This window comes from Phalangium opilio, unplaced genomic scaffold (genome assembly GCF_054372755.1).
Source record: "Phalangium opilio isolate 3A_F unplaced genomic scaffold, DU_Popi_V2 ptg000043l_1, whole genome shotgun sequence".
Classification (NCBI taxonomy): domain Eukaryota; kingdom Metazoa; phylum Arthropoda; class Arachnida; order Opiliones; family Phalangiidae; genus Phalangium; species Phalangium opilio.
The window spans coordinates 4,092,792-4,106,992 of NW_028324167.1; the positions used below are offsets into that span (position 1 = coordinate 4,092,792).

The window sequence follows — 14,201 nt, forward strand, 5'->3', positions numbered from 1 at the left end:
CACGTTTATTTTGGGTGAAGGTCGCGGTAACGTTCAACTAAAGGCAGTGCTCTATGCCGAACGGTCTCCACACCGACAACATTCGGGTGCGAGCACCTTCGTGATTACGGTAGTGCAAGATCGTGAACGTAGAAGAGACTGTATAGTCTGTAATGAGGATAGAGACTTTAACATCGTAGATAAATTTGAAGCCAGTCTCATGCTAGTAGTAGAGCGGTGGAACATGAAGTTGCACTAAGCCATTCTACTGTTCGTGCCAGTTTACAAGGGCATTACTACCGGCATAATCATATCCCCCTACATCAAGCTTTAACGGCAATACCATTAGTCTTACCATAAGTCATGAGTTTAGTGGTTGCAAAAGTAATGTAAGACACGGACAATCCTCTAAAAGAGTGCCTCAACCACAATGGTAGACACTTTGAATATTTACGTTGAGTTGTTTACCAAACAGTTTAGAGGTTGCAATTTGAGACCCAGGTTCTAAGAGACTAAGACTACTCGTAGGACTGTGCTTTAATATATTTTGTTGCATTCAGGCATACAATAAAACATGAATTCTAAATATTTATTTACACCCTGAATAATTTAGTATGATATATCCCGTTGGCAGTATTGGGGGTTTTACATAAAGGAAGCTGTTTATCTGATCTCGACAACACTGTATATGTATACAGTGTACGAAACATATTTTTCTTCCATATTTCAAATACCGTCGTTTTTAAACTTCTTTCATAAATAAAGTACAACTATATTTGCTTAATGAAATCAATGTTTTTGAATATAAGTTAAATGTAATTAACGATACTTGTGTACTTCTTTAAGCAATTAGAAATAGATCCACCCCAAATGTATGACGGTAAAGCAAAAATAAAATAATTCAAATTTTAATTACAATAAGACTGAAGTGACAGATATTATAAAAAAACGTCTTGGTTTGGACCAAGGCCAAAAAAACAAACGATATGTGTGAGGTTTATCATTTGACTGAAGTTCAGATATTGCTATTTTTTTTAGTTATTTTTATCCATTTAATCCTTAATCAATATTAAATTCAATCAAATGATTTTACTGTTAATCGATCCATTCCCTCTAAATTAATTTAAAAAATTACATATCTACGCTTTTTCAAGAACAATTACATTTTCCGAAAACATTTTATCATGAAATTAATTATTTTGAAGGGATTTCGTTTCATTGCTCACTAACTTGTAAGCACCTTGACGGACATAGTTTTAATTGTTGCTGGCTTAACAAGTTTTCAAGTTTGCACCAAAAAAGTTTAAATCTGTAGCAAGCTTCTGAGAAGACTGATGTTAGAGAAAATATGATAAAGAGCTTTTTCCCTCAAATTAATTTTATAAACTAATGTCGTCTTCTTGAGACAAAGCAACAATGTTTATCCTGTGTGGTTTGGTTTAGTAGGTGGCTCTCTGTAGCTCAGGAAAAATATGATATCGGTATAAATATAACCAGCAGTAAGACAAGAGACTAGAATTAAAGTGCCTTAGCATTGGTAATAGAGCCTAGCACTAGTGAACAAATTTGACGAATTTATGCCGCTTCCATCGCCAAGTGAAGAGTTTGGTTACCTCGTTACTTCTAGTCCCTTATCTTACTTCTGATATAACCAAAGGTAAGGGTAAAGATTACATAAAAAGAAATACTTCTCAGTACCAATGACTTGTTATATTCATTTCATGCGGAAATAATATGGGTATACACATTATTCATTACAGAGAAACTAAAACAGAAGGGTGATGCCGCCATTGGGGTCTTCTCTCTCTCGCCTACAAGCACCGCTATAGGCAGAGCGAATTGACTAGCCTCCTGCCTCTTGTGAATTTTGGCACCGTCTGGCGGTGACCCTTGGTGCGAGGGTGAATACCCCAATGGTGGCATCGCCCCTGTCTCTTTTCCGAAATGGTCTTTAAGCGTGCTAAAATGATTACGCGTAATACGTAACCGGTGTACAAGTACCGCCAACAATGTAGAAAGGGGTGGTGACGTTTCAAATGAAGACTGAGTTATGATCAAGAAATTCTAAAGCACGGAAAGGGAAATTGCAGTGCAATCTTTTTTTCATAGAGGCGACAATAGAAATGTAGCATTTCGATGAAATTTTTACATTTTCCTTTCGAATTATGTCAAAGTTCGCTTGCTCTTTTTAGAAAGTCAATTGAATATTTCAAATATTCTATGTTGATACCTCAACACAAACTCCCTTCAAAATAATTAATTTCATGATAAAATGTTTTCGGAAAATGTAATTGTTCTTGAAAAAGCGTAGATATGTAATTTTTTCAATTAATTTAGAGGGAATGGATCGATTAACAGTAAAATCATTTGATTGAATTTAATATTGATTAAGGATTAAATGGATAAAAATAACTAAAACAATTGCAATATCTGAAATTCAGTCAATTGATAAACCTCACACATATCGTTTGTTTTTTCGGCCTTTGTCCAAACCAAGACGTTTTTTATAATATAGAAACTGGAATAACTGGCACAAAGCTTAGTAAAATTTGTCTAAAAGAAAATTCCTTAAAAATATGGAACAAACTACCTGCACAGATTAAAAACTGTATGAACCCTAGGTCATTTAAAAAAGAAGCCATAGTCTATATAAAGTCACTCCAATCTTAAATTATTATAGAATTACTTAACTTACAAAGTATCAGTTCAATGTACATATTTTAACATTTGGCACTTAATTTATATTAAATTAACATCGAGACTCTTTTTTAAATCAGGCTATACTAGCTTGAAAAGAATATCTCAATAAAAGCGTTTATTATTATTATTATTATTAATAAACTAAACCGGTAACCATTAAAACATTGATAACCTAATAAATCAAGCAGTAAAATATACGACCATGTCAATTTTAGTGGCTTTACATTCCTTGTTCCCAATTCGACCGAATCCCATTCGACCAAAAACAGCCCAAATGTGCGGTTTTGGGAAAAAATATATCAAAATTTAAAAAGCAAACGTTTTCACTTTTTTTTACCCTACAGTTTTCGTTATATATATATATATATATATATATTTAATTTTAAGAGTGATATATAATGGAGAGAATTGCATTGTTTTGGAAAAGGTGGCAGCTAACTATTAGGAGAATATTTTGGAAAAGGTGGCAGCTAATTAGTAGGAGAATGTTTAGGAAAATGTGGCAGCTAACTATAAGGAGAATATTTTGGAAAAGTTGGCAGCTAATTAGTAGGAGAATGTTTTGGAAAAGGTGGCAGCTAATTAATAAGAGAATATTTAGGAAAAGGTGGCAACTAATTAATAGAATATCTTGGAAAAGGTGGTAACGAAATATTGGAACCATTGGTTTGGAAAAGATGGCAGCTAACTATTAGGAGAATATTTTGGAAAAGGTGGCAGCTAACTATTAGGAGAATATTTTGGAAAAGGTGGCAGCTAACTATTAGGAGAATATTTTGGAAAAGGTGGCAGCTAACTATTAGGAGAATATTTTGGAAAAGGTGGCAGCTAACTATTAGGAGAATATTTTGGAAAGGTGGCAGCTAATTAGTAGGAGAATGTTTAGGGAAAGGTGGCAGCAAACTATTAGGAGAATATTTTGTGAAAGGTGGCAGCTAACTATTAGGAGAATATTTTGGAAAGGTGGCATCTAATTAGAAGGAGAATGTTTTGGAAAAGGTGGCAACTAATTATAAGGATAATATTTTGGAAAAGGTGGCAACTAATTAATAGGAGACTATTTTGGAAAAAACATTTAATTAGCGTGATAATAACGTGCATAATTAAGTTAAAATAATAATAAATTAGTTAAATATTTAAAAAAACCTCCTTAAACTTGATTCAAGCCGTATCTGAAGATGTTTTTTTCTATACCGGACTAATAAAGCGCCGTTGGTAGGAAATCGAACCCTGGAATGGAAACTCAAATGTTGTTGAAACAACACAGAGCTGGACGCATTACTACCAGGCAACCACGCGGTTTGTTAAAAAGCTCCTTTTACACTTTTTTAGTCGCCGTATATGATTTTGAAATTGTTTAGCAATTTTCATATCGTTAATTTCTCGATTTGCGGTAAAATATTTTAGGAAAGCTTTCGTACTTTTCTTCTTACTTCTATGAATAAGATAGAGGGCGCTATACTGCCCGCATACGCTACCTTCTAGCCTCTGAAGTTGTCGCGTACCAAAAGTCCATTTTCTGCAGTTTAAAGATAAAAAATTTCTTATACTAGGCAGAAATGGTGGCAACCCGTAGGTATCGAAACAGTACCCTACACGAACTCCGCCTATGAACACCGAGACCCAGTGAGAGCCCTTTTCGTAGTGCTGATCTAAATTTATAATTAACGATGCGGGATATCTGGTAACCTTAGGTAACCTATTTTACGCGAAAACACCCAAAAAGTTGGGCGTATCTGATAAAGCGAGAATCAATTCTACGGTGTTAGTTGCTGACATTTTAATAATCTACAATTACGTTTCTATTTAAATCGATTTGAATCATGCTTTGAAATTCGGCGTATACAATGCAGACTGCGGCTTCGGTCAAAGGGTTAGCGAATCCCATGCCCAATCTTAATTGTCCTTGTTTAACGGGATTCCAGTGGTTTGTTTCGCTAGCAGATAGGTCCGGTGTCAGATCAAAAGCGTGGAGAGTTAACCCGTCCTCGTAAATGCAAGGAAGTCTGTGACTTGAAATGTGAATGCCGTAAAACTGGTCCAGTCTGTTCTTCAATTTGTAGACAATGCAAGGGAGTATATTGTTCAAATTAACATAGAGATTTTGAGGCTCAACCCCAAGTAGAGGACTATGATTAATTTTAAGCTTAACCAATATTGATAAGTATACTAATATACAAGTTGGTAAACCAAATAAACCTCTCCGATACGAGACGCAATTAAGAGGTTATTCTTAAATAATTAAGAAAATATAATTGATGTTAACTACTTTAGTCGTCAGTAGTTTAACGTAATTCTACTGAAGTCATTTTAAGAAACCTAATTCCTAAAATAAATTTAAACATAGCTATTGTTGACGTTTGAATTCTAGCGCGTGCCTCTTTAACAATTTTTGGAAATTTAGGGTATATAAGGCTATTGATTCACGACAAATGATAAGAAATCCGCAATTGCATGAACCTTTGGTTGAAGCCCTGCAATTGGAAGGCTAGACCTTTCTCGTAACCCTAGCCGATCGCCATGCACTTTTTGATCCTAACTTTGAGAGTAGAAGCCAAAAATTACAGCGAACACGTTTGCTCCGATTTGCCAAGTGCGGACGCGGTGACCGACACACAGACAGACAGACACCCCCCCCCACACACACGACCAGTATAATACCTCTCTGTGACGTCAACGTCACTTAAAGTGGTAAAATTATAATGGGAATAATATATTTAAGGTTTAAAACCCTCTTTGCATTTATTTCGCTCGAAACCGTTTCGAAATACTCAAAAATTAGATTTGCCTTACCTTCCGGGCTTGATTGTGAATTTCCGGTTATTTGTAGGACAACATATCTTAGGATAAATTATGTGATTGGAAGTAATCTACAATTGAAGCCTAATAACTTGTTAATCGGGTTAGTAGAACCAGAGTTATTAAACTTTTTCTCGATTTTGGAAATGTATTCTGAAAATAGAAACCATAAAATGCTTTAAATTCCCATTTTTATATGAAGCTAGTCTTCAGAGTCCGATTGTGAACTTCCGGTTAGTTGTAGGACAAAATATCTAAGAGATGAATTATGTGTTTGAAGGTGATCTACAATTGAAGCCTAATAACGTGTTTATCGGTTAAGTAGGACCGGTGTTATTAAACGTTTTCTCGATTTTGTCCGCCATTTTCCAATATGGCGGAAATTCCTCCAATGGGAGAGTGTGGGAGACCACACCACGTTAAAGAGCGCCCTAAAATCTATAAGATCTGAAATTTTCAGCTTTGTTTCAATTTGTTGCGGGTTCCCTCTATTTTTGGGCTAAAATGATTGTAATAAAAATTGACCGGATCTCGTCCTCCTCGAAACAGTACTTAGATGGATGGCGCATGGCTCCTCAAGTATGGAATATTCTCAAGCCAGCATCAACACCGTTACTGTCATGACAGCCATTTACGAAGAACAAAGCTTGTCTGATCAATTAAGAGCTTTCTGGGAGCTGGATTCCATAGGAATCTTGGATAATCAAAACGAATTAGAAGATAGAGATCAGTCTTTAGAACAATTCGAGAAAACAATTTCTCTTCAAAAAGGAAGATACGAAGTTACTTTCTTCTGGAAACCGAACCGAGACCAACTCGGTGAGAACTATCGCGTAGCGGCTAAAAGAACTGAAGGCCTAATTAGAAAACTAAAATCTGATCCCGAGCTTTTCAAACAATATGACAATATAATCCAAGAGCAACTTCAGTTGGGTATTATCGAAGAAGCCCCTGACACTGAGGGACATCCGATTTATTATCTTCCTCATCACGGCGTCAAAAGAGAAAGCGAAACCACTAAATTACGAATAGTTCAAGATGGTTCGTCACACGCGGAAGGAAGATCTTCCCTCAATGACTGCTTGGAGATCAGAATGAATCTGAACCCAGAACTACTTGAGGTCTTAATACGGTTCAGAGAAAACCCAGTAGCCTTCATAGGTGCCATTGAAAAGGCGTTTCTCCAGATTTCAATATCGGAGAAGGACAGGGACGCACTCAGATTTCTATGGGTGGACATCAACAAACTAGATGACGGGTTCAAAATTTATCGAATGACCCGAGTGGCTTTTGAAATAACGAGTAGCCTATACATCTTGGCCGCCACAATTCGTTATCACCTCAAGTCTTATGAAGCCACTGAACCGGATATCTGCGAATTAATCGACAAAAGCCTCTACATCGATGACTTAACGGCTAGCGCAAGATCAACGTCCGTAGCATTTAAAATTGCCTTGCGGTCAACTGAAATCCAGAAGGACGCGGGATTGAAGCTAAGAAAATAGCGAACCAATTCCTTAGAGCTGCGAGAACTATTGGATAACACCTAAGCCCTTCCAACTTCGAAACTGGTCAAGGTTTAAGGTGTTCTGTGGAACTCGAAGCAAGACACTTTCCTCTTTGAGGTGGAAGCCCTAATAAAATTCTTGCTTAACCGAAAAGGCACTAAAAGATGGGTCCTCAAAGCCGTCGCTAGAATCTTTGACCCTTTAGGATTGGTCACCCCATATACCATACGATCCAAATTTATTTTTCAAGCACTATGGGAAAAGGGGTTGGAATGGGATGAGCCCCTTCCACAAGACATGGCTTCTCAGTTTGATTCTTGGTGTACTGAATAGGCCTTTATAGAAAGTTTTTACGGCTTGCGCACCTTGTTGATTTGTCCCGCCGTGCCTGCGCATTATAACAGCCATACGTCACCAAAATTCTCTCTGACGTGACGTCACTAACCCTAACCGTTACGCCTATGCTTCCATAGCCCATTTTAAGCGATGGATACACAGGAGAATGAGTAAGTTATCTTAAATGTTAATAAGAGGAACAAACGCGTTAAAAAAAGCCCACCATTTTATTAGTCTGCTTTATCTCTCCAAATCTTGCCTCCAGTTCGTGTTTTTTATAACACAAAACTGGCTGAACTGAACTGACTCAATTTGATTTTCAAGAGGGGCCAAGTACCCATAATTCCTTAAGAACTTTCTGTAAAGGCCTATTGGCGGACATGAAGAACATAGAGACACCTTGCTACTATTACTGTGGTTTAGACGACAGTGACTCAGTCAAAGCGGAACTTCACACATTTGTTGAAGCTAGTGAAAAGGCTTATGCAGCAGTGTCTTATTTGCGATATAAGACTAGCGATAACAAAATACGAGCGTCTTTGGTGGCGTCTATGGCAAGGTTGGCACCGCTCACCACGCCTCGAGCTAACAGGAGCACCCCTTGGGGTTAGACTCGCTGACGCCATACTCAAGTCCATGTCAAAACCTGCAATGCGAGTTTTCTTTTGGACCGATTCGCAAATTGCCCTACAGTGGATTCGTAGCTCCTCCCTTCAATGGAAGCCATTCGTATCAAATCGGGTACGCGAAATTCAATCTAAAAGTGATCCACAAACGTGGTTCCACTGCCGAAGCAAACATAACCCCGCCGACATGCCAACTCGCGGACGCACCATCAATGACCTCGAATCAAACTCCTTTTGGTGGCATGGACCATCTTGGCTTTGTCAAGATCAGTTAAGTCCACCTCAAGGCCAATCTAGATAACTCTCTAAAGAAGAATCCCAAGAATTAAGAGCTGCCTACAATACCTCAATTACACAAGCCCTCACGATAAATCAAAGGTTTGAGGAACCCATTTTGGACATAACAAAATTCAGCTCCTTGACAAAGTTGTATAGAATCAGCGCTTGGGTCCTCCGATTTATCCACAATTGCAAAAGCATGAACAAACGAATTTCGGGTTATTTGACAGCGGATGAAATGAGTAATGCTGAAATTTATTGGTTTCGTCGCTCACTATCGTACCCTCTTCAATGGATGGATATAGATAATTTTATGGTAATTAAGGAAATCCAAATTCGGTGGCCCTTTCTATTCTCATCAAGTGGAATGGAAATTCACCTCCAAGAACTTTTAGGGCACAATGTTCTTAAATTGTTTGCGGATTTTCTCAAAGAAAAATGTCCATTGTTTTTAAACTTTTTTGCGACAAGGAAAAAAAAATATTGCGCGGACATAATTGAAAAATTAATTGCTGATCGTACGGACGCTAATATTATAGGATAGGTAGTGCTAATGATTATGAATCATTTTAAAGAAGATTCAGAAAAAGTGTTTCCAATATTTGACGTAAGGGATCTATTCTAGTTTTTAAAGGCGTGCATCGCCATTTCTCTTAAATCTAAACTGTTTTGTTCGATTTTTGAAGGAAGGTACTCCAACATCGGAGATACTGAAGAAAATTGAGAAGTTTTCAACTTTGATTGTCTAAGTTGATTAGTTTCTTAATTAGTTTAAGGCATAGTCTTAAATTGAATTTTTCAGTAAGACAAATAAATAAAATTTTTCAGTAAGACAAATAAATTAATTCTTTTTCTTTTACATTTAAGAGGAGAGTTTGCCTACAGCATCCTATTTTATGTTGGCAACGGACATTGCGGTCGTAAATGAACACATCGCAGGTGATAAAATATCTACAGCCATAAGGATGTTTTTTGGTGTTTTTACCTCTCCGAGTGACGTATGTCACGGAGAGGTATTACACCGGCCGTGTCTGTCTGTCTGTCTGTCTGTGTGTCTGTCACGCCCCACGTGACCGCGTTCGCAGTTTGCGTATCGGAGCAAACGTGTTCCCAATTTCCGGACTGCATTGACAGTTCACGGAAATTTGGGTTTGTCTCCTCTGGCTATTCTACTTGAGTTCCAACACCACCAGCTTTGGTTTTCGTCCACTCCACATGGACACTAGTCTGTACTTGCAAGCTTTCAAGCACAGCCATCTTCTGTTCTTCGTCAATTTCACCTTGACACCAGCTTCTATGCACCAGCATCTTCTGTTCTTCGTCAATTCCACATTGACACCAGCTTCTATGCACCACCATCTTCAGGTCTTTGGCCATTCCACATGGACGCCAGTCAGTTTATTCTGGCTTCTTTTCCTTCGTCATCGTTTGGTTTCAAGATATACGCGGCGATCGGCTAGGGTTACGAGAAACGTCTAGCCTCCCAATGGCAGGGCTTCCACCATCGGTTCACGCGAATGCGTTTTTATCTATTATTGGTTTCAAGATATACGCGGCGATCGGCTAGGGTTACAAGAAACGTCTAGCCTCCCAATGGCAGGGATTCCACCATCGGTTCACGCGAAGCGTTGTTATCTATTATTATAATGGAAACGAATCGTATATATACCCCAAAATTTGAAGAAAGCGGGCAAGAGGGGTACCCTTCACTTTAAACGTCAATATTAGCAAAGTTTCGAAAGATAATAGGAACAACTTTATTTTAAACGATTTAACTATTTTTAAAGTTATTTACTGGCGATTAAAATAATTAATATCATTTATATTTAATTAATTATTTAAGATAAACTTATTTCTTTGAAGTGACACAAGTGAGAGTTTATATAGAACGAGTAATGAAGATTGAATCTGAATCGAAACACTACACGCATATCAAAGTTAATATAAAGCGAGTAGGATGATAAGATCTCTTACAAAACGATAACATTTCCTTTTTGCAGAATATTAAATGGAAATATTTTAAATAATTTTCGGCATTACGATTCTTTTAGTAGTTGTGTAGCTATAAAGCTCTGTTCATCTCAATATTCCAAGAACATCTTTTGATATTAACATTTCAAATTTGGTGTTTACTTTTTAATTCAGCTTTACTACATTTATATATAGTGTAAACGCAACCTTTGATTTCACTACATAATAAGGATTTCAATACTTCGTCTCTTTGTAAGTGTTGAAGCGATTGAGCCTATGAAAAGAGATACCCTAGAATTAAACTAGAATTGAACTTGTTTCGTGTCCTCTTACAAGAGGTGTTAACGGTTCAGAGTGAGCCGAAAGTTAAATACACACTTAAGTGATAGATATTAGGTCCTCATTAGACTTATGAGAATACACAGGGAAATGTTAAACGATTAATCCTTTACAAATGGTCTTCGCGATATCCCGACAATTTGAGATACGTATTTCCGGTTTTCTCATTGGCTGGTGGACCCATGGACGAAGTAATACTGAAAAACCAATGGCAGCCCATTACTGCCCCCATTACTAAGCGACAAAACAACCAATGTAAAGCTTACAGCTCCAAAATGGAGGGGGTTATGAAAATGCGGAGTCAAAACCCGGAAAACGCTAGCGCCATCTAGACAAAATAAGACGTTAGCTGCTTCCCTCGTTAGAACGTTGATTCCCCCACTATCCGGTTTGCTACTATCTGCCGCTAGAAGGCGAATCAACAAGTATTTTTCAACTTTCTCCATCTACCATCCGTCCTTCAGTATTAGTTCATCCATGGTGGACCTGTGTTTGGAAAGTAAATTCGTATAGACTCGGAGAGGTTTATTTTGGTTTCCCAACTTGTTTTATACACAATAAACATTCAATTATAATTTTTCTCTGAATTTCCTTTGGTAGAAGTAATAAAGAAACTCCCAAATGCAGATCAATTGAAGCCCCTATGATGAATAAAAGAATAAACAGCGGAAAATTATAAAAATTTAGATTTAATAACATATCTTACTTATTTGTTATCAGGGTTGTTTTTGCTATTTATTGAGGTTAATTCCGGAATGAGGAGAAAAGTCTTTGTAAACAGTTACTTCAATTGGCCAAAAATGTTAATAATTACGCTCATGAAATAGAATGAATGTATGTTAAACTTGTTTTCCTTCGGCTATGTTAATGCAAAGTTTAACATACATTCAGTCTGTTTTATTATCGTCATTATTAAAGTTTTTGATAGCTAAATTGACTACAAGAACCGCACTTCACAACACTACTCTCTTCATCCTGGAATTAACTGCAAAACTTCAGAGAAAAATGATCCTTCAAACAAAATAGCTGTTAGAAAACAATTAGTCTTTCATCGAAAAAACAAGACATTCCAATTTAGGCATCATCGCTCGGTCTACAAATAATTTTAACCATTTTTCTTAACGTCGGCATTAATAATACACGTAAGTCCTTTATTGTTTACCAATAAACAATACGTATGTTGTTTTTAAAACATGTTGGGAGAGATATTTCAAAATCTATATAATAAGACAAATATTCACCATTTTATCAAGATTTGAACTAACATTTTCTATAGCAAGACCAATGTTCTAAAACTAAGCATTTTAAATTTTGCGCCAAAGTGTAGACTTTCCCGCCATCTTCGTGTTGCTGTTGGAAGTAAAACATCCAGTGGTTTTCGCGCATGTCAATGGGCGGGGCTTTACCTTTCCCCACTCGGTCTATATCCCACTCTAATACAGCCGTGTAAGAAGAAATATATGTGTGCGAAATGGTTTAAGGACCTGATATATATCATTCATATGTGTATTTAATTTTCGGCTCACTATGAACCGTTAAGACCGCCTCAAAGGGGACACGAATCAAGGCCAGCTTTGGTTTAGCGCTAAGGTTTCTTAATTCAAGGATCCAATCCGAACAACACTTATTAAAATATTAAGTTTAACATCCATTGTAACTAGGAAGGTTTAATTTCACGCTTACACTGTATATAAATGTAGTAAAGGTGAATTAAAACGTAAACACCAAATTTGGAATCTTAATATAAAAAGATGTTATTGAAATATTGAAATGAAACAGTTATATAGCTACAGAACTGCTAGAAGAGTCGTAATGCCAAAACATTTTTAACATATTTTCATTTAATATTCTGCAAAAAGAAAATGTCATAGTTAAGCAAGAGATATTGGCAGATGCAATCTTCATTACTCGTTCTATACTGTATAATTTCACTTGTTTCGTTCTAACGAAGTTTATCTTAAATAATTAAATAAATATAACTGATATTAATTTTTTTAATCGTCAGTATTTTACATTAATTCTAGTTTAGTCGTTTTAAGAACGTTATTCTTAAAATGATTTTAAACATAGCTAATGTTGACGTTTGACTTCTAGCGTACACCGTTTTCAAAATTTTTGGAAATTTAAGGTATATTAGGCGATTAATTCACAATAAATGATAAGAAAAAGAGCAATTGCGTGAGCCATTGTTTTAAGCTCTGCCATTGGGAGGATAGACGGTTCTCGTATCTTAAGCCGATCGCGCGTAATTATTTTGGTAATTTATTTCAAATGCATGCATACAATAGTTACGCTTTATATAGGCCTAATTCAAGTAGTGACGTTTTTGGCTCTACTTCTCAGAGGTTTTTATAACAAAACAAATAATAACATTTTAGTAGATAAAAAATGATGAAAGAATATAAAATAAATAAAGTTAAAAACAAAATTAATAGTAAAATAAAAATTTTAACTCAAAAAAAAAATAAGACGGTTATATTATTTCGACTAATACAATCTTCAACAGCTAATACAGATTGAAAATCCTTAAGATGGGTTTATTATCCATAAGAAAGGTTTATTATCATAAAGAAGGATTTATTATCTCGAAGGTACCAATTTAAATTTTTATTCAATTTAATAATGTAATTTCTTTTAATTTGAATTTGAATCGTTTAATACTATCCATACTCGGATTTCGAGGGGAAGGGTGTTATATAACATCGAACCCATATAAAATACGGAGTTTAGTTTTTTCGAAGTGTTGCACTAAGTGCATCTTTTGATCTAGTATGTACGATTATGTTAGCTCTGATCGTACTGAAGGAATTCGTTAATATATCTCTGTGTAATCATGTAAATGTTACGAAGTTTACTACTTCGCTTATTTTTAGCAGACGAGACTTTTCGAAGAGAGGTTCCGTATGAGCAAGGGAAGGAACAGAGTAGCTCATGGTACTAATTTTTTGCACTCATGTATCAGTCCACACTCTTTAGCTAATCCCTTACATACCTTATCGAATAAAGTATTCCATTTTAAGTTTTCATCTAGCCATACCACCAAATATTTGTAATTTGTGCCTTGTTAAAGAAAACGACTATTAATAGTAACCTGTTCGTAAGTGTTTTTGTCACTGCTGTTGTTGGAGAATGTGATATATTCTGTTTTGTCTGTGTTGAGTTCTAATCCATTTAGCAGCAACCAGGAGTAAATTTTAGCTATGCTTAAGTTGGTTGAGTCAACAATGCCATTGACGCAATTTCCTGAATATAACAATAGGGCATCATCAGCATATAGAAAAATTGAACTTCATTCAATAATGGAGGTCAGGTCGTTAATATATAAAGAGTGGAGCGATAGCCGATCCTTTTGGTACTCCAGCCTGCAAGGTACGGTTAGAGGATAGAGTCTTTCCCACTCTTGTATGACATTGTCTATTGAGTTGACAATCCCCGGCTTGTCCGCGGACTCCGAGTCGACGCAATTTGGTTATAAGACTATTGTGAGGGACACTATCGAAGGCTTTTCTTAAGTCCAGAAATAATCCGAGGCATTTGTTCTCCGGATCTAGTGAGTTAAGGCTCGTTTACACAAGCGCGAGGTTCTCTAGCTGAAGCGGAAAGTAGGTCCCGAAGTATGAAGTCGTATCTCGCGCAAAAAATAGGTTTCGGCGTAAGCTTGTTC

The 14,201-nt window shown here is 36.4% G+C and overlaps 1 protein-coding gene across 1 annotated transcript; it reads left to right on the forward strand.

Moving 5' to 3' along the window:
• Positions 1-6,038: 6,038 nt before the first annotated feature.
• Positions 6,039-6,983, forward strand: LOC149677712 (uncharacterized). The gene has a single exon (XM_089837383.1). It carries the CDS (start codon positions 6,039-6,041, stop codon positions 6,981-6,983), a length of 945 nt encoding a protein of 314 aa, XP_089693509.1.
• The last annotated feature ends 7,218 nt before the right edge of the window (positions 6,984-14,201 follow it).

Coding starts and splice junctions, on each gene's coding strand:
- LOC149677712 (XM_089837383.1), top strand. CDS start 6,039: ATGGCGCATGGCTCCTCAAGTATGGAATATTCTCAAGCCAGCATCAAC.